Consider the following 24124-nt stretch of genomic DNA (forward strand, 5'->3'; position numbering starts at 1 on the left):
TGCTTACATTAGATTACATTCTGTGTTTTTCTTAACTAGCTGAATGTAATGCACTCTCCGACTATTTCTATCTTAATGATCTTCCCCTCCTCTTCACATGCATGCACATACAAAGCCATACACATTCACAAGCCACACAATACACACGTGCGAGAAAAACACACACCTGCACAAACAAACAAACACAAAGCTATACCCTGACCTGCTTTTCCTCAACAGGAGGGCAGCTACAACAGGCACCATGCCAGGTAAACATCCTCAAGCCTTGTGCACTCACTGCAGAGGGTAAAGCTCAATGCTGGAAACATACTCCAAAATACAAGAAATAGTCAATTATGTTTAGGACTGGAAAGACATTCTTAGAATATATATTCCTCTTACAGGCCCTCCTGCTGTATTAAAAACACAAACCACACATACACACACAACCTTTGCTGCATTTTATATCAAGGCTCATTCTGTAACAGAAAGTCATAAGACGTCCCCCTAGAGGTGATGATTCAAATGCATTAAGTCTCCCAAAATGAGAGAATTCACCTGCAGACTGTGGTGTGTCCTTCTGCACTAACTATCCTCCACACGTAGTACACCCTCAGGCATTCAACCTAGGGCCACAGTCAACTCCCCTGTCTCTCTTTCCTCCTTCCCTTTAGCTGACAGGTTCTTCGACTGCTAAGCTCCAACGCGGACTTCTGTGTTTGTGATGACTGTGCAGGGCAATCAAGGGAGTGAAAGAAAGCACGCAAAAAAAGGAATGATGAAGGGTGTGAGGGGGGATACGGGCAAAGAAGAGGTAGAGACAAACAAGGACATCAACAACGTGTTCACACAGAGAGATGACCCCTGGCCATCCCGAGGCATCTGGTTTATCTGGCTGTCTGGGTAAGCCACGCACACACCTAATGACTCCAGACCGGTCTGCGTCCCATAGGTTTTATCCCGGATTACGGATGGGGAATGACAATGGGCTGGTAAACTACTGTGCCGCACGTCTAAGAGCTCATATCAGACAAGGAGCTCTCCATGATGAAAAGACTAGGCTGAGTTTGAAACAAGGTTCAAAGTTACTGGAAACTTGCAGCAGAAGTTTCTGAATTACATTCACAACATGATTAATGTATCCTTTCAAAAACATGTACAATATAGGTTTAAGACGCCTGCATTTTTATTGCCGCTCTATTGCTAATTTGTATGCATCATAAATAGTATAGCACTTCCCAAACTGAAGGTCAGCTACACCTATAACTCTGAATTGTGCATAATCTTGGCAGCCAACATGGAGACGACGTTTGGACTCTAACCTCCCTATCTCCCCCCCACCCTCATGCTACATGGCACTGCTGAACAGACCTCAATCTACTTCTGCGGTGGAGATTAGTAATCATCTAGGGTCTTCATATTGATGGCCAGGCTCAGCTTGTTTGCATATTTACTGGCCTCAGAGCCCAGTCGCCTGAGGTGAGAAGCAAATTACATTTCTGCTTACCCCCACGCACACAACTCTCTCGCACTCTTTCGATTTCTATCCCTCGTTTTCTCCTCTTTTTTTTCCCAACCTTGTTTCTCTTAACATGCTGATCAGTCATCTTGCGGTAAGCATCCTTGCCTGCCCTGGTTGCATCTGAATAGCAGTCTCATTTGGCTAACATCATCACAGCGTAATCTTGTTGGAGAGAGCAATCAGTTTACTTTGGAATTAGGTATTCCGTTGGCGGGCCCAGAGAGAGGGAAGGCTCATAGGGTTTAAAGGATGCAAACGAAAGCATGCTCTCCAGAATACAGTCTTGAGCCTGATTGGGTGATAACAACCCACACAGGCTCCATGTGAGAGTAATGAATGGCCAATGGGAGGCCTGAATAATAATGCAATTGGATTAAAATCCAATCATAAGATGGTTTTGTCTGTTGACTTTGTTTGTGGGGTATGTTCTACAAACCAAGTTCATGATGAGAAAGATGCATCATGCTTTGACTGGGGGCACATAATGTCCTAATATAAAGATTACCACTCTGTTTACTACGGCCTGATCTCTCTTGGCTGTCAGTCAGTCTTGCAGGATTTTGTTGATGTGATTTCACTGTACACATATTGCATTTATAATGAGCCTGATAACACGATGGAGTGACAGCACCAGTAGATGTTCTTTGCTGTCTTAAATCAGTGGCTTATTTAGAGAATGGCTGCCACAGGTGGTGAGTTACTATTTAATCAGGGATTTTAATGTCTCGGTTTATCGCAGAGACATGTTCCAAGCTGGCAGCCTTTCGCAGAATCCTAACCACTCCTTGGGAGGTCCTCTCTAAGGAGAGGCTCTCTGATCAAATCGATTGACTCTTCCAGTATGATTGATCAGCCAGGCAGGTTGGAGGTGGAATAGATCAGATAACCTTTACATTCTCAATCCCGCCCCCCCCAATCTGTCCACTGCTCTTAACATTAGAAGGACGTCTCTGTGCTACCTAACAGCATGTCTTTACTGTCGAACCATTACATTCTGTTATAGCACATGGTGCTTTCACTGCCAAAGCATAGTCCAGCTGGTGGCCTTGGAGACCTTAAATGACACCCATCGTGCCCATAAAATAACATTTATGAACCTACCTTCCAGTCTGAAAATGGCAATTAGCGCTAAGGAACAAATGTGCTACTTTACACGATATTTGAGAATCCCTGTCCTTGCGGGTGGTTCAACTTCCCATATCCTGAAGTGTAGGAGTGGCTGTTCCACAGAGCCACATAGCAGCCCCCACCCAAACACTGCCCCCTGGCCAACAAAAACAACCCCTGGGAAGGGTAGAGGAGAGGGGGAAATGTTGAGTCGGTGATAGTGTAGCCCCAAAGCTCCTAAACCACAGTGGCTAGCAGGATGCCGTCACAGCTGGCTCCGTTCCTTCCTGTGGGCCCGCTCCACAGAGCTCAGCCTGCAGGGAGACATAAACCTGTCGGACTGGTCACTCTTTCCACCGCCCTCTGTCTCCCTCCTTCCTTTCCTCCCATTACTGGTGAGTTTGGCAAAAGCCATGTAAGGAAAAAGCCCTATGGGGATCAATGTGCAGTACATTTCCACGCAGACATGAGCAAAATCCTAAGACTTTTTTTTTCATTGGGGGAAATTGCAGAAGACGATTCAAAAGCCTGTTTCATTTAGGTGTGCATTGGGGTGAGTGAGGTATACACTGATTGGTGCACCCAGGTCACATCCTCATAACCTGGGGGTGATTATTTTTATAGTGAGACATGCCATTGAACAAACGCTATTTGGCATATTTCACATACTAATACAAAATGATAACTGATAACTGTTATAGTGGTATCTGATTCAAGGTCAACAGATTACTGCAAACTAAAAAAGTGTAATAAATGTATTACTAATGCCCTATAATTTAAAGGAGCATGAAGAAGACAAAACTTTGAACACCTGATTGAAAGATGCAGGTGAGCGAGAGGAAGAGAAATGGAGAAAACTGAGCATTTTACAAAGCATGTGTTTAAAAATGAAACCCTGAATGTCCGTAAAGTTAAAAAAAAAAAAAATTTTGCCTTTTCTTTGTGTCTAGTTATGTTTCTCTGTATCTGCTTCATCATTATTCTGGTGAGTAGTCCCACGTTTGAAAGGGAAAAAAAGAAAATCATTTGAATTCTGGGGACCCAGAGGAGAATGAGCAAAACCCAGAGGTAAGATCCAAGCTCGCTCTCCGTGCCCTTCCGTTGGCTGCCTACCTGGTAAACATCTCCACAAGCTCCTTGCTTTCAAAACACGTCAACCGGTGCCTATGTACTTTAGACCGGCCGGCCAAGCAGGAATTGAGACTTTATTTGTTTTTTACTTTTTCCCGTCTCTCTTCCGAGCCATCGCACATAACCTGTCTGGCATTAATGATGTTGTTAATAAAATACGGCAGGTCTGTGGGTGGATTTGCCTGGCAGGCCTGGTGCCTGTCCTTCTCAGAGATAAGCCCACTGCTGGCCTTATCTACCTCCCACAGCCCCACCCAGCAGTGCCGAGCACTGGACACACAACCCGTCAACTCATCACTGGCTAATTACCACCTCTGACTGCCTTACAAAGAAGGCCTGGACTCACATTGCTGCTAAGATTGGCTCTTCCCTACCTTTACAGTGTCTTTTCTCTACTTCTTTGTTATTTTTTCTGACTGTATTCAATCTAAATATTCTGTTTTTTATCTCCTTCTCTTCATACATTTCACATATCCCTCCTAGCTAGGTTACTCCTGTACTTCTACCCTCTGTTTGTCTCAGCCACCAGTTAAGCACAGAGTTCTACAGCAGCGTTTTTCAGCTGTCACTTGGAACAGGGAATAATGCGACGGCTTCATTGTGGGTGGTCAGGTAAATCCTCTGTGCACCTTCCACATATGCATCTTGAAAAGTACAAATGTTTATTTTACAGTCTCTTAGTAAGGGCTTAAGCCATTTGTGAGCTGGAGTCAGTTCAATCTCATAGTTTCAGCAGAGCAGCCGAAGTCACTTGTGTTACAGAGAGAGCGAGCGGTTTCTTTTATTCAATTGTTTTCCACTTCCACAAGCGTGTGCCAAGGGGGAGGAAAGCGCCGGCTTAACACGCTCTGCAATTCAACACGGCCAGACGCAGTCCTATTAAGATTTAATGTGCCATTCTTCTGCTTGTGCCGCTGAAAAAGACTTGCAGGCTGAGGAAGAGAGTGAACAAAGAGCAGGCAGAGCCAGGGCCAGGGAGAGATACTGAGTGTGAGAGAAACCGAAACAACCGCTTCTTGGGCTGGTCATTGTCACAGAACTGAAGACAGTAGTTTCAAAGGACCACTACACAGCAAAAAGGGGAAATAAGAACACTGTCGTTGGTATAGTTTTTCGCTCAGGTGCTTGTAGCTTGTAGTTCTGGGTGAGTGCAGGAGATTATCTCTGTTTTGTCCACATGTCATCTCGGCTTTTGTGGCTACCTACTTAAGAAAGAGGTCAACTGGATGAAGTCCCGGCATGTGTTTAGCCTCCTGGGCGATGAATTATGTGTCGTCTAAAATGCAAAGTGCAGGCACGCAGGTGCTGAGAGGGAGCGTGTATGCTCGTGCTCGTTAATAAGTGTTTGTGTGTGCACGGATGACTGATTGAACAAGCAAAAACGTGAGAGACACAGAGTGTTAGATGGATGGGGGATGCGGATACGAGAAAAGCAAAGAGTTGCAGTGCTAGTCATTGTTGTTTATGCCTTAAACCCACAAACCCGAGCAAAAAAACACACACAAAAACCCTGCAAGTTCCTCTATTCTTATTTTGATGGTTTTTCTGCAGAAAACGCAGCCCTCGTCTGACAAAGACCAATAAATACTTTATACAGTGCATAATATGTGCCGTGTGGAGCACAGGGGAAAGAGAAAGAGGGCGTCCTCACGAGGGCATATGCTTTGAATTCCTAATGACATTCCTGTTAACGTTGCTGGCACTGTTGCACAAAGAGGAAGTGCGCGGGGAGTCTATACCACGGAGTCAACATCTACTTTAATATCTTTTCTACCTCTTTCCCTCCATACCTATTTTTCTTTTCTCTCAGACGCTCACGTAGAACATGCCCCCCACACAAACACATACACAGGAAAGACTCAAGCCCAATTGTAAGAGCTCACTCTAGCATGAGGTCTCTTTTCAGTGGCTGCGTTGTGCCAGAAGTAGCTATTCTCCTCTGACCGCCTCTCCTCCTTTCAAAGCCTTGTAATCAGTGTGCTGCTCTTTGTACCAGGATGTCGCAAGACACCCCGGCAAAAACACAGCAGAATTTCTGATGAACGGCGGTGGCTCAGAGTTCGGCTAATCAGGTCTTGTCATGTCGCTTTTCTTCTTATGTGAGCCCTTTTGAAGCGAATAAAGTCTTTGCAGTTTGGCACATTCTTCTTGGCAGCCACAAAGCAGCTGTTGGATCAATACACAAAGTTAGTAGAAAAAAAACAGTACAACCAATAGGAGCCTGTTGGAAACAGTTAGTATAAAGCACGGACTGCCAGGAGTCTGTTCATAGTTGAGGGTATTACTGAATGTTTCCATGCTGCTGACCCAAAGGCTTGATGTAAATGAATTCAAACACTTCAAACAAACATGTTGTGGTTGGGAATAGAAGGAGGGGGGGACATATATCAGCAGGTTTAAAAAAGAAATGGTGCCCATTGCAAACAGAGACAGAGTTTCTATCATATTAGCATGTTCTGCATTGTGAGGAGATGTTATTGTTTTTCAGTGAGTATTAGTGTTTCATTTGTATTTTTCTCATAAATCTGAAATGTGTTTTATTGAAGCTGAGTGCATTTTGCAGTGTCTACAGGGATGAGGAAAAGGGGAAATCTACATAATATAAATCCATATATGGCCCAGTTATCTCTCTCTCTTTCTCTGTTGCACCCACTCTGATTGATTCCTTTATCTGAGGGAAGCAGAAGACATGCTCTGTTTGCTCGCACAGTGGCCGGCAGGAAAGCAGAGAAAGACACTTATTAAAAAGGTCATCTCACAGAGGGTTAAAATAGCAGGGCACAGATCTCTCTGGGGGGAGCAGACATGCCCCTCCTCTAGTGAAGGACACAAGAAAAGGTGTTGCTCAAGGGAGCTGGACCCATAATGAAAGAACGGCCACTAGGCTGACAGCCCATGTGTGCACTAGGCTATTCAAATACCTTCAGAGACGCGGAATTGAAGAATTGACCGAGTAAGGCTGTGTGAAAATGCAATCTTTTGAATTAAACTCTGAGCTAGAGGTGTTATTTTTATTTACAGTGTGGGCTAGTAAACACAAGCTGAAATGAGATGAGAAGCAAGGTATTTCTTTGGCGAGTAGGCCTGAAGGCATGTTTCCTTGCCTACCACTGCAATCTCATACCTGGCATATGAACATGTCTTGTGCCAACTGAGAACAAAAGTCAAACTACACACACAGTGTTTCTCTTTCTCTATTAAGGATAGGTAACAATATAAGTGTGCGCAGACAATGCAGCGTGATAGTGAGACAAAGCATTTGTGAAGTGTTTTTGGAAAGGCCTATGGAATAGCTATGCCTCCAGCCTCCTGTCTCTTCCCCAGGGTAGCCTAAAGCCATGTCGGCAGGATGCTGATCCCCACACGGAAACCTGATCCGCAGCCATTCTGGAGCCGAGGGGTGGGGGGTGGGGGTCTCCCCCACAGAGCCTCTCTACTTCTGCCCCAGAGTTAAAGGGGTGCTCTGGGGAACATTCTTCTAGCCCTGCCCCAGCCAGCCTCCACTCTCAACTCTCTAGAGGAGCATTCTTCCAGCCCTGCCCTAGCCTTCACTGGGATCTCCTGGGGAGCATTCCTGAAGCCCTGCCCCAGCCCAAGACGGGCTCCCTGGGGACACATTCCTGCAGCACTCTCTCTCTCTCTTTCACTCTCCACATCTCCCTTCTTCTCCCTTGCTCTCTTTCTCAGGCGCTCGCCTTCCTCTGCAGTCCAGCATTAGTGCGATCAATAGCACCGATCGCATCGGGGACACGAGGCAATCCATACCCATGTGCTCCCTTAGCGCACTGCAGTGGCCACAGCTTAAGTGCATGGAAAGGTGTTATACCTCTGCCAGATGGGGAGAGACAATGGCCGCCATTGATCGCAGTGACATGTAACATCTTTTTCTTTCTCTCTGTCCATCGGGTGTGGTCGGCACACAGTTAGAATCTGTTTAGACTTTATTTCACTTGCCTTATCCGACTGCTTTTATAATATGTATTTTTTTAAGCTTAGTGACTGTATATGGGCTGTCTGGCTTAGGTAACTCACTGTATATGTTTTGATGGGAGGGGAAAAAATGCAGAGTTGTGTCAGCATGCAAATCTTCATACATGGATTGGTTCCAGTCAAGCTCTGCAATTTGTTTACCAAAAATAAAATATTTGAAATCGTAAAAATGGAGAGTTTAGCAGGTGCTGGTGGTTGATTAGAAAACGGCTCTAATAAAGGATCCATCTGTGAGTAGAGACTTGATGTAAGGCAGATTAATTGGTCATGGATGTCTACATAATGCCACATAGGAAATCTCATATCCCATATTCCAGAGAATGCACAAACACATACTCACACACACACACACACACGCACATTCAAAGTACTTAGTATGCCATCTAGAAGTTTCTTTTCTCCCACTGTGTTTGAATACTAATAGAGTGTTTCTGCACAATCACAATACCCTAATGGCAATTAGAATCTTTTGTTTGGCTTCCACAGGGGCTCTTATCCAAACTGTGTTTTTTTTTTTTCATCATTGAGCAATTAAGAGTTATTTGTCCATAAGATTGACATTTTTAAAAGACAGGCTTAATTATATATATAAAAAAAAAATATGGCTGAGTCAGTCATGACCACAAACTGAAAATGCTGCTGAACATTAAAGACCTGTCCCTGAATCACAAACACAACTTTATAACATTATTGTTTTCTCAGTGTTGTGCAACAGCATAAGTATAGGAAGAACTTTCATTAATTAAGTGTTAGATGTCCCAGTCTGGCTTAAATAACATCCTTTGTCGGGGGGGGGGTTTCTTTCTGCATTCCTCAAACTGTCCCCAAACAAAGACTGTCTACACATCTGCAACGACTTGATTGAATTGGGTGTCAGATTGAAGAAAAAAAAAAAGGGTGACAGGAGACTCTTTCCCTTAGACCAGTCATTTTTTTGTTGGATGACAGTAATGCTGAAGTGAAGTGTGCACTCAGTTTTCACACCTTTAGCTGATTGAGTGTCGCTTCTTCTGAGTTTAAACACATAGCAGGGCATAAAGTCACTTGTGCAATGCACATGTATGCATTTCTGCTTAAATTAACACAGACAGGAGGGTAACAGAAAGCATTTTTACATACTGAGTACACAAAAACACAAGACTTGAGGCTGTCTCACAGTTAATGGAAAATCTTTGTAAAACTCATGGGATATCTAACCTATAATTTGTGGTTTGCTGACTGTGGGTTGCAAAATATGAAATCAAACTGTGCTTGAATGTAAACAGAAAAGAGACTATTGCTGGGCACACACGAAAGTGCTAGCTGAAACATTCTAAGATTGGGCATAACACACGTAAATACTATTTCCACCAGCTGGGGAAGATTCCTTACAGTCAGAGAGGCGCATGACCCCGACAACTGTGTCTGTCAGCTGGTCAGTAATAACATCCTGCTGGTGAGTGACCCAACAAAAAAATTAGTGTTTAAAAAAACAACAACCTCAGGTTACAATATGAGGCTTATACAGCACTTTCTTGCAAATTTTCACAATAAAAGCCTTGTTAGGAAGGGTTTCTATGTACTGAGATGCTCCAAGGCTTTAAATTTGAAATGGATAAAGTAAGCTGTGACCTTTGAACTTGGAGCACATAACCACAAGGCTTAAAGGACTACCTCTAATAGAGCGCAACAGTGATGTTCCAGAAGCAGGGGTTTTGATTATGAGCCATGGTGTTGTAATGTAGACTTACCATGAGCTACAACACTGTGAAACAACAGTATGTGTTCTTGTAGGAACCATGATATCAGTCTTGTTTTATCAAAACCCATCTTATTTGCAATGTCACGGAAAAGAACTACCCTACAAAACTTAACTGAAACAGCGACATCTCTAATTGGTGGAGGTTGTTGTTTCCTGCAAATGTTAAACGGCTTACATCAGCGCAAGATTTCACATTGTATAAAAGCTAGCATTAAAACAATCTTTTTGCATTACCAGCTTACTTTTTATGTTGCTAGTGCAGCTGAGGTATTTTTTCCGTCTTATGTTATATATACATCCATTTATATATATACATTATACATGTATTCATTTTCTATTTAAAATTCAATGTGTTATCTATTCCACTTCAATTATCGAGTGTATCTTTAAGCCATAAACTTTCTTGCTTGCAATTTCTCCTCTTGTGTCCATTTACCATCCCTGGGGCATCAATAAAAGAGTCGATTACTGGATTCAGTGAGAAATATTAAACATATTAAAGAGAAAAATCTTCATGATAACAGAGGCAATGACTGTCATTTAAGAATTATGACTGGCATTTTTACACACCATGCACTACATGACTTTATTGGAGTTTGAGCCCAAATGAAACAGGCTAGTCATCATACTTAAAGACTGAATGCAACTCAATCGTACGGGCAGCTGAAAAAGACGTTCTCTGAAACATCTCTTGGCTTTTCTTTTGAATGACAAACAATAGCGTCTGTACTACATCTGAAACAGAAACAGGACATTTTAGTTCACTTTATTTTTGACAGTAGAAAGAGACGAGACATGTGCCCAAACACTAGGAAATGAGTATCAGATGGTGTTTCTCAATACGGGCCTGTCAGGGCATGTAAAGGAGGACAGCAAGTCCAGGAGAAGCACATGGAAACCTTCAGTTCACATCATTAGTTCTGTCTGCCACCTTGTCAGGGTATTTATAGTCCTATTCATCCATCAACAGGTCAATGACACAGTCTGCCAATGGCATCCTTCTCTTTCAATCCCACAAGGTATTACTACCGCAGCTAGCTCGCACTGGGAGCAGCTGAGGGACTTTCCTGGAGCAAAGATCCATTTCCAGTTGGTGGTCTGGTTACTGTGGGACCTTCTAGCTCCACGTTACTAACACTCGGTGTTAGTGAAACGTTTCGAATTAGTATGGTGCTGTATAAAACCTTACACTGACACATGCAAGGACACGAGGCTCGTACTATAAATACATATACTGCTATCTATTTTAATGGGCACGTGTAGGCCTGTTTGTATGTCGTTTCTGATGATATTAACGCACAGCACAATATAACTAATGCGCTATGTGTGTGGAGGCCTGTGCTGCTGGATATCTACCAAAGAAACTGGTAGTCTGGTGTTGTGCTCCCCTTGGTGCAGTGTACTAACACACATAGTGTGGCATATTCTCAGATGAAAGAATAGAGTGAGAGTGGGAGAAGAGCTGAGTGGCAGAGTGGAGGGGAGGCTCGGTGGGCTGAACGTTGTTTACCTGTCAGCTGGCATTGATTAATCTTGTGTTCGGTGAGATCGCTCAGCGACTCGAACACCTGCCGGCAGCTGTCGCAGCTGTGCAGCGCGGGCTCCTCGTCCTCCTCCTCTCCCTCCTCTCCTTCCTCTGGAGAGAGCAGCCTCTTCCTTAGATGCCCGGTCTCACCATCCTCCGCCGCCCTCTCGAGGGCGCACTCTGGATCTGCCGAGCCACAGGAAATGACAGCACCACATAGTCAGAGGGGTGACCCACACAGTGAGGTACTACGGCTTCCTCTGGGTGACAATAAAATGGATTTCTAGACTCTGGATTTAATAAAAACAATAATAAAAGCTGTAATAAAAATGCAGGTTCAATTTGGGCCTCTGTAACTCAACCACTCATGCCATAACAGAACTGTTGGGCAGGTGCGGGCGAGAGATATACAGGCGGAGAAGGCGGTACAACGCTCGCACACACAAATCCGACACACACATACAAACACACAAGCACGCACCCTCTGTTATTAGAAATGGTTTTACGTTGTGTTTGCCCTGCTTCACCCAAGCAAAACTTCAGTATATGAAACTAGACTGATGGGAATATGTGTAGTTAATAAATCCTGGATTGCAGTTTTGGCTGGACCAAAGAAATATGAAATTCTGCCAGCGAGTGCTGAATTGCATCAGTCAGCATCTATCAGAGGAGAAAGACCTTGCCATATTACTCAGACATTTAGACCAGAACTGTGGATGTATGTAGCATAGCGCAGGAAGACACACAAAAACTGAGATTGGTGTGTGTTGGGCTGTCGTCACGACACACTTCCCTAAATTATTCAGCTTTGCTCGCAGGCAGCTGCGGGTCGCGCACATCAATATTCTTCAATCCATCTGCAGTTTTGTCTCTCGTTGGCTTTGTGCTGCAGCAGTGCCAGGGGTGGGCAACTTACTACCCTGAATCAGGAGGAACCATCTTTCAAATTACCACTCTAATCTGAAGTTCTTCACGTGATACTAAAGCATTCCGACAGCAAATCAAACCTTGCATCGCTCACTCGCAGCGTTCCACGCATATCTTCATTCTGACACGTAGTTAAGCCAAAGCGGCTTGGAATAGTATCTTATTAATAGGCGGAATGGCCCGCAGCCCTGTCTCTCCTCACATTGCGACCTTTACACTTCACAATACGTCTAATTAAAACACCATACTTAATATCAAACAATCACGCCACCCTGGTTAGGCTTTTGCGGGGTGGAAGAAGAGCCTCTGCACTTCACTGGCAGCCATTTTAAGCCCCACTCCAATAAGTGTTTCTCGGCTTGTCTGGAAACTCCGGAGGGGAACGTTAGGAGTAAGCCTGTTTTTTTCACCCCGCACACAGTTAACAGAGCCTGAGGACAAGGAGTGCGTGGCACCAAAAGTGTGCAGGTGTGGCTGTACTGGCGCTGGGTGCATGTACACTGGGGCGGCCATTTTAGGTCCTCTTTCTGTTAGGGTGCTCTTAAACTGTGAAATTCCTTGAGGAAAGGCGGTCGAGAACTCATCAAGGCCACCCAGGATTTTTTTCTTTCCCCCACTTGCGCCAAGTATTGATGTAACATCACACCCTCCATTGTCCTTCCCTCTTGGCGACTGAGGCTCTCGGAACATGCCCTCTAAAAATATCAGCACTGTGGTCCCCGGTGGGACCATGCAGAACAGAACAGAAGGTGTTTCAAGAAAATGAAAATCCCAACCCAATCCTCACAGATGCAGGCCTTTCTTGCTCTGGGGGGAAACACTTCTGACTGAGGCCAAAAGCCACACAATATAGAGTTATGATTCATCCGCACACAGAGGCACAGAATTCACAATATGCACAGAAATATGAACACTTCATGTGTGTGTGTTTTTTTACAGGGTGCCTGTGGAGGAGGTTAAAACTTTCTTTTTTTTCCCAAAGGCCTTCATGAATCATTAATTTCTCTAATATTACAGCATGGTCCTGTCAGGGAAAACAACTGATGGCTACATTTAAGCATTTTATGTCTAATCTGAAATAGAAATACATTCCTCTGAGCAGAGCGTGGATGAATTTCACTGGTATTCTCATATTATTTCATAGATCCACAATAACGACCAAATAAAATAACTTTTTTTTATGATTACCGGGGAAAAGGATCAGCATTATGCATTTGTAAGTTTGATTTCCAATCCCTTGCTTTCTCTTGTTTTAGGTAACAACTTTCTGCTCTAACTTTCAGCGAATCCGAGCTGGGTCATTGTACTCCGCTGAGGTGAGCGACCTGAGCTGTAGCGATGCGGCACTGGAAGTGTAAACTGTTACATGTTTGGGGGAAGGGGATGGGGGCGGTGGTTTGGAAAGTCGCTCTGGGGGCGTGGGGGTTTAGACACGGCAAGGTCACGTCCAACCGTGGGATTAAAGAGCCACATCAATACTGAGGTTCCTGTGCCTCTGGGCCTCATACAGTAATCCATCAGATCAGGACATTCTCTTCTACCAGCCTCTACTGGCTGGACAGCAGATCGATACCAGCATGCTTGGGATGGCTGTGGAATATTGGGCGAAGATGTGTAAGATATTGAGAATTTTTCATCAGGCCCAACGCCCTTGTTAATTTAAAACAAAGGTTCAAATTAACACCCTTGTTAATTTCCGATAAGCATCTTAACAGCGTCGGCGTGGAAGGTAAGGACAAGAGAGAGGCTACACTGACCGCTGATCCATACTCTGATAAGGGCGGCTCAAAGGAAGATGATCATAGCTGCGACTGAGAAATTATTCATAGGGGGGATATAATGAAGATCTAACAAAATGATTTCTAAGGATAAATTTCAAACCTTTATTGTACTAAAAGCACATTAATACTGTACTAATAAAATGTGGGGATCTGAATGGTGATTGACGTCTTTAGAGCCATGTAATATCTGTCCGGGTCCAAATCCATCCATCACGCGCACACTTATGGTCTCTTATGGTGCCTAGTGACATTTATCATGCCACAACTTTCATCTTGTGAGTTGAAGACTCTCCTGGACCCCCTACCCTTATATTATTGAATATTTTTTGCTTTTAAATATTTATAACCTTTTAATTGATATTCTCTTCGCTGCTCCATTAGCCCCACCAGGGACCCGTGGTCCCTAGCAAGGAAGCGTAGCCTCATCCCCCACTGTCTGGCCCACACACTGTGACAGGTGCAGACACTGACCACAGGGAGAGAGGGAGGCATGAGCACAGAGGGATAGAAGAAAATATAATAATAAAAAAAATAATAATATAAAGTGAACTGTCTGGCCAAGCCTGTTAATAGAATTTTAATCTAAAAAGTTAACTCTCTGCGTGAACCTTAACACTGGAGATTTAATATCTAACCCTAAGCTAGAAAAATTCATAAAAACTTGGTGGGCCTACAATAAAGAGAAGACAGAAAAGTAGTTGTGGATGCTAGGCACACATTTTGAAGCACAAAATCTAACGGATGTCAGGGTTTTAATCTGAATTTGACTCAAATGCATCTGAGACATACTGAGCACAAAAAAGTGTGAAACCACTGAGGGCCATGTTCTTACTTGCCTGTAGATACAGGCTCCATCAGGGTTTAGCCTGACGGAGCCTCCTTTGTGCAGCGAAAGAACTTGGGTGTCAAAAACATCATTACCAGTGCACCCATCTCCTCATTTCCCCATGATGTTACAAAGATCCTGATCTTACGATGCCCCCGCTCCACCACCCCACGCCCCTCCCCTCTCTCCATGGCACCCCGTCCTACAACAACCCACCCCCAAGTTCGAATTAAGAATTTATTCCAACCAGCAAGCAGCTTCTCTCGACACGTGTCGGCAGGCCTGATCAAAGGTGGGCACGCTTCTTTATCAGAGTGAGGGAGGCTGTCAGAAATAGGAGGACATTAAGATTGAATAACCTTCACACGCTTGCCGGCACCTCATTATTTAAAAATCTGAAACTTTTTTTTTTTTTTTTTGCCGAGAACCCACCATATATAGGTCACACTACATTCTAATGCCACATGTGCCTCCAAGTATATCCTCCTCTGTGAGGATGGGACTCGGGGCTCTCCGCTTAAACCGTCACATCCACTGATTCGCCATCATTAAAGAATATGATGCGGCGAGAGGGCTGTGAGCTTGACACTTGCCAGATTGTTAGTAATTGTCAAGAATTTACATGTGTGTGTGTGTGTGGGGGGGGTCTGTATCTGCGATATAGTATCTGCTTCTAATTCTTCTGATTCAAATTAAAGTCTAATTATTAGTCAGTCATTTGATGCATTTTAAATTTGAACGCCGATTAGCAGAGGTGTTTGTCAAACGCCGTTTCTCTTAGAGCGCTAAAGACGAGCTTAAAGTGGTGCACTGGCAGAAAGTGTTTGGCACCTTGTTATAAATTACAAATAAACATGTAGTATTTTTATGAAAATTTTATGATGCACGCTGAGATGAAGATAAGAGTAGCAAAGGAAGGGAGAAAAGGTGTCAAACAATTACAGGAGAGGCAAGAACAAACAACGGAGACAACAGAGAGCAGCTCATGAAGCAAGCAGCACATATAATCACAGGTATACAGATGGCATCATCCGCCATTAAAATCTCTGCACCAGAAAAGATATGAGCACACAAAGAAGAACGGAAATCAAAGAAGCTGAATGAGAAACAACATTTGAACACACCAAATGCTCTTTCTCCTGTTCAGCCGTCTCACTCGCGCTCTCACAGGCAGTGATAATATTGCACGGAGCGCCTTGCTATGCCATTAGTGCAGTAAAACATCAAAGGAAATGAATAATAGAGAATATGATTTTCTGAAGTGGTGTAGTGAAAGAGCCTTTTCCTCTTCCTGCTGTTGCGAGCCCTGCAGTACATTGATCTGTGGGCAGCCTCAACCTCAGCCAGAGCCAGAGTCTCAGACGCCGCACCAATACGCTACACTACTCCACACTAGAGCACCTAGCCACCCAGACACCCCTTCAGATCTCTGAAACTCTTCTATTTGCCTCACTCCACTCCACTTTGACAGAGCTGACACAGTCTTCCAAAAAAAAAAGAAACAAAGAAAGAAAGAAAAAAAAGCCTCAATCTGTAATAGCCAAGAGCAAAAAAAAAAAAGAAAGAAAGAAAAAAGAAAGGGATGTATATATAAAAGAGAAGAAAAAGCACTGAGCATGTGGTTATAATTACACACAGGCAGCGCAGTGGTAAAGCCAAGCTGCAGATCTTAAGCCTGCTCCAGACTCTCTGGGTAAAAAAGCACACTGCCTCATTAAATCTCAGATATCACACTGTTCCTGCCCCTCTATACTATGCATAATACTGTCTATCTTTTAGAGGGCCTCTTTTGTTAGCATTTCTCCTTTGCCTTTGCTACATATCAAACATGAATAAGAAACAGGATGCAGGGCCTGCAGAATGCTTGCAGAGTCACAGAAGAGCGCAACTGGGGGTCTACTTATGAGGCAGATCCTGACACCATGTCTGGTGAAGCCCTTAGCTTGTCAGAAGTCTAATGGCTATTGTGGCCCTGTCCGTCAAAGTAGCAAACGCATGAAAATCAGGTAAGCTCTTTCTGCTGCTTTTCAGTTTGATTTTATAAGGACTTGTTGGGGCATTATGTAGAATTACTGCATTTTAAAACCCAGACAGGTGACAGATAGGCAAAACGAAAGCTCGCTGTATCTTAAAAGTTCATCGCCGCAAACAACTCTTTCCTCATTGACCAGTCGTCAAGCTGCATCCTGAGAGGAGGTTAAAAAATAAATCAGTCAAACGAAGTCAAATGAGGAAAGTGAGAAATTAATTTGTGCGCCCTCCTGATTTCTCCACAGGCAGACATCGATCATGTGGCGGCTGTCTCCCCTCGCTCTGGAGATAGAGGCGGCGCAGAGACGGGGAGAGGGGAGATTCGTGTGTCTGAGGGGGTCGTTGTAATCAGGCACACTCATTAGCTCTGCTTTGGCTCTGGATGACAGGAGGTCTCCGAGGCAAGTCTGCCTCTTATGCCCAGTCCTTCATCCCTTGAGCCGGGGTTAGATGGGCAAAGGAGGCAGATTCTTTTCAAAGAACCACCCACCAATAGCCATCAATACAAATTAACACAGCAGAAGATGTATTGGCCCGACTATTTAGTTTAGCCATACACAAATATGCGGCAAAAGAGTTTACTAGTAAGCCTGATGAAGAGGAAAAGCTCAGTCGGAAACATACAGGACAGATAGCAGAAAAATATATGCGCAAAAACTGCTTCTTTCTAAATCAGTGCAAGAACCTCACATCTACCTTAAGATACCAGCTAACAAACAAGACATCAGACAAAAACATGAGTTACTGAGTACTAGTGAGCAAGTGAGTTAAGGCAGGATTTACTGCAGTAATGCATACAGCTCCTGTATTTTACACAGAGGCACTCAGAAAGCTATGGGTAAATGCTGGACTAATGTGGCAGCCTAGGAGTACCCAGGGTCCCCAGCCTGCTGGGCAAAACCATCCATATCGGGTTTAAAATAACCACGCCTGAGACTTAACCTTTACCAGAGACAAATGAAATGAAAATATACAGTGTGGTGCATCAGGAGCAGGCTTCATTCATAGGGGGCTTTCTGCTAGCCTGACCTGAATTACCGCTCTGTTCCTGGAGGGCCACTGTGAATGGCACGCGTGGAGACAGGACACATTCATCTGCGTAGCTCTATTCTACATCATACAGAGGGTTTGGAAACAAAGAGCGTTAAAAAAAAGAGAGGCAAGAACACACAGAAACACAAGGACAGCTATAGGCACACCTGCATGCGTGCACACAAACACGGAAAATGCACTAAAGCGCTTGAGTTATAAAAAACACATGCAACCGTTCAGTTTACAGCAAGAAAACCTCAGAAACAGGAAGCACATACTTTATTTCATTCTGGTCCCGACAAAAATTTTACAGACAGACGCACACACATAGGCGCACACACACAAACGCACACAGAGACACATGATCCACTTTCCAGCCGAAAATGATGAAATATGAAATGGAGCATTACCGCTTGGAATGGCAGTCTGCCCAGGACTGTGCTGGTCCTCTGTCACATTGTCTTCTACTGCCAGAAAAAGAGAAGGGGGAGAAATAGAGGGAAAGAAACAGTTAACAGCGAAAAACAAGTTAGACACATTGAGATTTCCTTCTTTTCTATTATTTACTATTGAGATTTTCTATATGGAAACTCCAGGAGATTTCAGCAGCTTTCCAAAGCTCAACCTGTGGTTTGGCAATCCGCACAAGCCTTTCATATGTATGAGGTTTGGCAACAAGGCAAACAGCCACCCACGTAAATAACATATTGGACTGAGTAATGACGTGATGAATTATGAACGTCTCCCATGAAACACACTCCCAACATCAACAGTGACCAAGTGAAAAATACCTTGATGACTATATTAGTAAGAAGGTTGCACGGTGCACTGGTTAGCTACGTTAGACTGGCATCATGAAAAGAGCACTGCAGCATAAATATGTATCTTCCTAAAGCTGTGATCCTATGATCCAAAATGAAACTTACAGTAAAGTATACAAATGTAATAAGACGCCAATAGACACGTAGAAAATTGATGCAGCCAAAGTGGCTGCAAAGTGTTTTTGCTCTTTAACAGAGTGGGTGACAAAATAGTGACGGCTTGATCGGCACTCGCATCTGCTCATTAGGTGCATGGCAGCTAAACCACTTTTGACTTTCTGACAACAGCACCGGCCTTGAAAAACACGACTTGTGTTTAGTAAAAGGTAAGAACCTTTTACATTGGAGCCTTTTTGGAACTGGTGAGAGTTCCTCGTGGCATGTCAAGTACAAGAAATGAAATGGATTTTAACAGCGGGAAGAGAACAAAAGAGTCTCCCACCTGTTCCATGTAAAATGAGGGTCTCACTGAGGACTTCTTACGCCTCTGCGTTCCACCCCTGCAGTTGAAATGCATTCTCCATTATGTCTTTTCTTTCTAGCCTTTCATTTTCCTGGGCAAAGAGGAAGGGGGAGTCTGACAGGACCTCCCAGTAGGGGAGTGTGGCAGTGACTGCCAAAGCAGAAACTGGCGCACTTTTAAAATCGCACAAAATATCCTGTACTTTGCATAATTAAGCCAGGATCCTATGGTGGCAGAAGCCTTTTCCACAGGGGAGCACAAGTTAGTGTCAAGTGGGGTGTCAAACTTCAGTGAAAAATGAAGAGGAAAGTGTCGAGCTGTTTCTTATGAAGACGGCAAACGATGGAGCGACTATGGTTCGCTGTCATCCAGTGTCCAGCCAAAAGTGAATTTTCAAGGAACTCCATTATAGAAAAAAAGGAGCTTTTATTCAAAATAAACTTGTAAAGAAACGACAATGTAAATTCAGTTACATATAGGGATGTTTTCCGAATATCTTGAATATTTCCCCGAGCAACAATTATAATTGATGTAGGAAGAAAATATGCAAAACAAATGGTCATGGGTCTAGCAATTAATTAGCTAAATCAATTAAAAGTGATGGAGCAGACATAGTTGGACACCGTGGAGGTATATATCCCTCAGAGCCTCCAAAGAGGACTGTTTCAGCCAACAGAGAAACCTTGTCCTCTTAAAGGAGGCCTTAGTGGCTGGCGCCCTGAGAGTTTAATGAGTTTCTCTAACACCGTTGAGCGCCTTGCATCTAGAATCATTTAAATGGGCTAGAGATAGGGGGTCCTAATAAATCCCCCATGGTTCTATCAGAGATTGGTGGTGGGAGCCGGAGTTTTTGTTTTGATTACCGTCCCTGTTGGTGAGATGAGGGAGTTCAGGCAGAAAATTCTATTTTACAATGCCATAAGAACTTAAACATTACAGCGGTTTGCGATGATTTGTCACCACGGTGAACTTATTAAAAGTTTTGCCATTTAAAGTAAACAACTTCCATCACAGTGCAAATTCTTTTCTCATTTGCACCTGTCTGCTAGATAATTAATAGCTAGCTAGGAGCAATCATAGAGGGTAAGCTGTCAAGTCAGGCCAAACTCCTGTGACGTTTCCTTCTAGCTGGACATTTGATGAACAGTCATAACAGTACATATATAAATAGGGTGGGCACTTTTAATTAATATACTCTGAAGCTCATGATTACCTCATAATGACTTCAGCTGACTGCAACTCAGTCCACACTGCTGTAAATGCATCACTGCTATCAGTTAATTAATGTTTGACAAGGTACAGTGTATCACTCAGTCAGTGACAAACTGTAATCATGCTGCAAGGTTTTGTTGATACAATACCAAACACACATGGGACCATTTCAGCACAGCTCCTTTGATTTTCAAAATGCGGAGCAGGAAAAACATAATCCCACAACAAGTGGCACAGCATTAAAGGCCGCTAATTAACACAATGGCCAAACACACACACAAAAAAAAATGAATGTGGAGTAACTGTCATTATATCGTGAGTGACAATTCCCAAGACGGGACGCTTACTTTTTAGGAAATGAATTCATTTTATATCGGAACAGAACGAGGAGCAAAAAATTAAAAAAAATAACGCAAAACGAAACAAAACAAAAAAAACCCCTCACAACTGAACAACTGAAAAAATACCCCACGCTAATTTACATGCGCACAAACCATGACGTGCCATAACAGCAACAACTAATGGCTTAACAGAGATGAATAAGGCAGAGTCGCAGAAGCTTGGACTTTTTCAAATCCATCAAATGAATTCCTGCTGCTTTGGGAAGTGTGTATATCCACAGATACGTGTATTTAATGCCGTACATGTCTTGTGCCTTTATGCGAGCATTGGTGTGTCTCTGTTTGTGTGTGAGGGTATCTCGCAGCACTTCTCAGACATTAAAAAAAAAAAGCCCTGAGTGTGTTCCTGGATATGCGTGACTCATCTGCTTGGTTACAGCCAGCTTGGACGATAAAGTGCCGAACACAATGGCTGTGTAATCCGCCCTGACTGACCGGGAAGGAGACGCTCGCCACAGGGACTACAACTCAATTTAGCTCGGGTCAAGAGGTCAACGCTCCTCAATTAGGGTTGGGGAGGGAGGGAGGAGAACACACAGTGCACATGAATAACTTTCTTAATGAGCATTATTTGAACTGGTGATTGGTGTCATAAATAATTTGCAATAGAGGAGCGTGTTAATCATGTTGCATAATATTTATAATCTATATTTTGCCTTGCATTTGTAAGCAAAAGACAAAAGAAAAAGAAAAGAAAGAGAGCGCGAGAGAACTCCACTAGCAGCACTATAAAAATGTCACGAATCAATAATCTCATTATGCAATTATTGCAACTTCAGCTTCCAAAAATATTAATGCTATTCATAAATGCAAACGAGACAAGAGGAGAGGAAAAAAAAGACAAGAAAAAGAAAGAAACCGCAGAAATGTAGCATTTCATTTGCGGCAGTGGAGGAAATCAGTCATTGTCTCTGAATCAGAACTCTTTCTCCATGTGGCAGACAATCCATGACAACAAGAGAGACACATGCCATGGAATAAGAAGACATATCGGCCAGCTCCCGCGACGCCCAGTCCAACACACTGAGCCGCATGTCAAGAGCACTGACAGCCGTGCTAATGGGATTTTTCCATGCCTCCATCATAATTTCCTTAATGATAATACTATCCATATTTTTGTGTCACATTAGAAAAGTGTTAATGGGTGTTATGCCACAGATCATTAATTGTGAACAGACTGGAATACTGCAGCTTGCTGTAAACTAAGAATAACGCACCTGTTAGAGATGAAAAAAGAAAAAAGAGTGGACTGTAGCATGCGTCCGCGTTCCAGCTGATAAAATTAAGATTAGACATTCAGACCATTTAACGGTGAACATCCTGCAAACAGGCTGCCTTAACAAAAAAAACAAAAACAGGCAAGTGAGTTTTTGACTCGTTTCCGACTAAACTGCTGAAGCTTTAACCGCCCCTTCACACTTTTATTTATTTATTTTTTTGTACATACACAGACCTATGCTTCAAAGTACTGAAGAGAATAGGAGTGGGAGTGGTTATGCGTGTCAAATGTTCAATTTTGTTTTCACCAAAAGGAAAAGCTTCAAATTTTATGGCCAATTTTTTTGATTAAGCAAGTAAATATTTGTTTCAGTTTTTCCCGAAAGGTCTGGTTTCAATACCAGAAATATGTGAATAAAAACTTCAAATCAAATTATTATGCACAAGCTTAGGAATTTAACCCCCCCCCAAAACAGACAATTTAATCATTAATTTTATTTTTACAGGCCTATTACAGATTTTACAAATCCACCCAGTGCATGAGGTGTATATTTAAAGTGTAAAGTGATATTTCCTGTCAAGTATATTTAAAGCACGATAACCTTCTGAGATCACTCGTCTGGTGATGAATTTGAGTTTCTTAAAATCATCAAATATTTACGATGTACATGGCACAGCCCTGATTTCATGACAATCGCCATACCTAATGGAAATGGTGCAGAAAATATATTTATATATGCAATTGACAGACCTGGAAACTTCCTCCTCGGCCAATGAACACATCAGTGCTAAGACCTGAGAGTGTAATTTGCGCTCCAAATGAAAATATCAACCGCGTCTCATGTTATTCAGGAAGTAGTGGAGGACAGGCAACGTGGCAGTCATCATGCAGGATTTGGAGTGAGATCCTCCTTCCTCGCTGCTCACCACTGACTGAGGCAATGTGCTGACCCAAAGCCTCTGCACATCAAAACAAAATTACAATGTGCCTACAGTTGAGAAATATAGAAGGCTCAGGATTGAGTAAATGTCAGTGGCTGGGGTGAAGTGTTTGCATATAAGCGAATGATGTATGGTCTCGTCCTGTGCCATTTATTCCCCCAAGCAATAACGTAGCCGGATCTGTCTCTCAGACTTAATTGAAACGGGACTTGTAATGTTGCCCTTTTCCTCCATGGGACCAAAAACATAACCTCTGACTCCCACAAGCAGCCAATACTGAGCAAGTGGGTGTGTGTTGGAGGTACACAAGGGAAAAAGGAGTGCCAACTGTCACAGCATTATTTTCTCATCTTCTCTACATGCACCCCACGTCCATACTATCCATACCAGTCCCTCAAAACGCTGCACATGATGCTCGTTCTACCTTCCCGCCACGTTCCATCGGCATCTCTGTTCATTCTCTCCTCTGCAGAACAATGCGTTCTTTCTGAGCAAAAGAAAAAAAAATTGGACCTTTCACATTGACCACTGCCTCAAGACAACCTATAAAAGTGAAATCTGAACTCGGAGATCCCGGTCTGCTCTCGAAAGACACAGGCTCACACATGTATGATTGTGAGCGACACATATTAGGAGATGCCACAAAACAAGAAACTACAACTAAAATGACCAATCATATCTTCTTTGAACAATGGGGAAGAATAAAGTGTCAAATGACAATTTAAAAAAAATGACAAACAAAGTTATTGTGGACATCTGTATAAGTTTATCTCTGTCCCTGAGGAAATAGATAGACAAAGAACAATAAATAACATCTGCCTGGCCTTCTTTGGGTCCGATCCAAAACAAGGGAATATCTATGACGTATCTGCATTTCTGCTCCGGTTGAGCAGCCGGAATGAAGACATAAAAGTCACGATGTTCCGTGCTCCACATTTTCCCAATTTAAATTTTAGTGACAATAACAAAACAAACAATGTCATCACTCTGACTTCATTTGCATACTGATTTGCTCACTCTGCATCCCTCTCTGCCGCACACTTAGATGTACACAAATCTTAACAGATGTTCTTCTGAATGCACACACACACACACACACACACTTGTAGCATGTAGGCATGCTGGCAGGAGACGATTATATGTGATATGTCTTTTGAGAATAGCAAATGTCACACCAACTAAACAAAAAAAAATAATGCCAATGCCAATCTGCTCTGAGAAAATAGGAAATCTATGTATGGAGCTGTTTACCGCGAATAGAGCAGTGCAGGTCTGGAAACAGAATGTGACAATTTTAAGATGTGCATGCACTCACATTTCCACTCTCTCCTGGGTATTGATTTAAAATGGTGGCTGCATGAATGTACCACAGACCATGTAATCTTCCTTTGAGATGAAGACTTCCGAGAACGAAAAGGGGGAGAGAGAGAAAGGGGTCCACAGACCACAAGCTGGGAATGTGAAATTGTGGACAA

General features: G+C 43.2%; 1 protein-coding gene across 1 annotated transcript in view; it reads right to left on the reverse strand.

The window, feature by feature from the left end:
* The window catches only part of LOC100708576 (zinc finger protein 521), an 88638-nt gene that overhangs the window by 62875 nt on the left and 1639 nt on the right, over positions 1-24124 (reverse strand). The window contains 2 exon segments of the mRNA XM_019347961.2: positions 10981-11181; positions 18003-18059. Coding sequence (XP_019203506.1) covers positions 10981-11181; positions 18003-18059 — 258 coding nt within the window.

This window comes from Oreochromis niloticus, linkage group LG18 (genome assembly GCF_001858045.2).
Source record: "Oreochromis niloticus isolate F11D_XX linkage group LG18, O_niloticus_UMD_NMBU, whole genome shotgun sequence".
Taxonomy (NCBI): Eukaryota; Metazoa; Chordata; class Actinopteri; order Cichliformes; family Cichlidae; genus Oreochromis; species Oreochromis niloticus.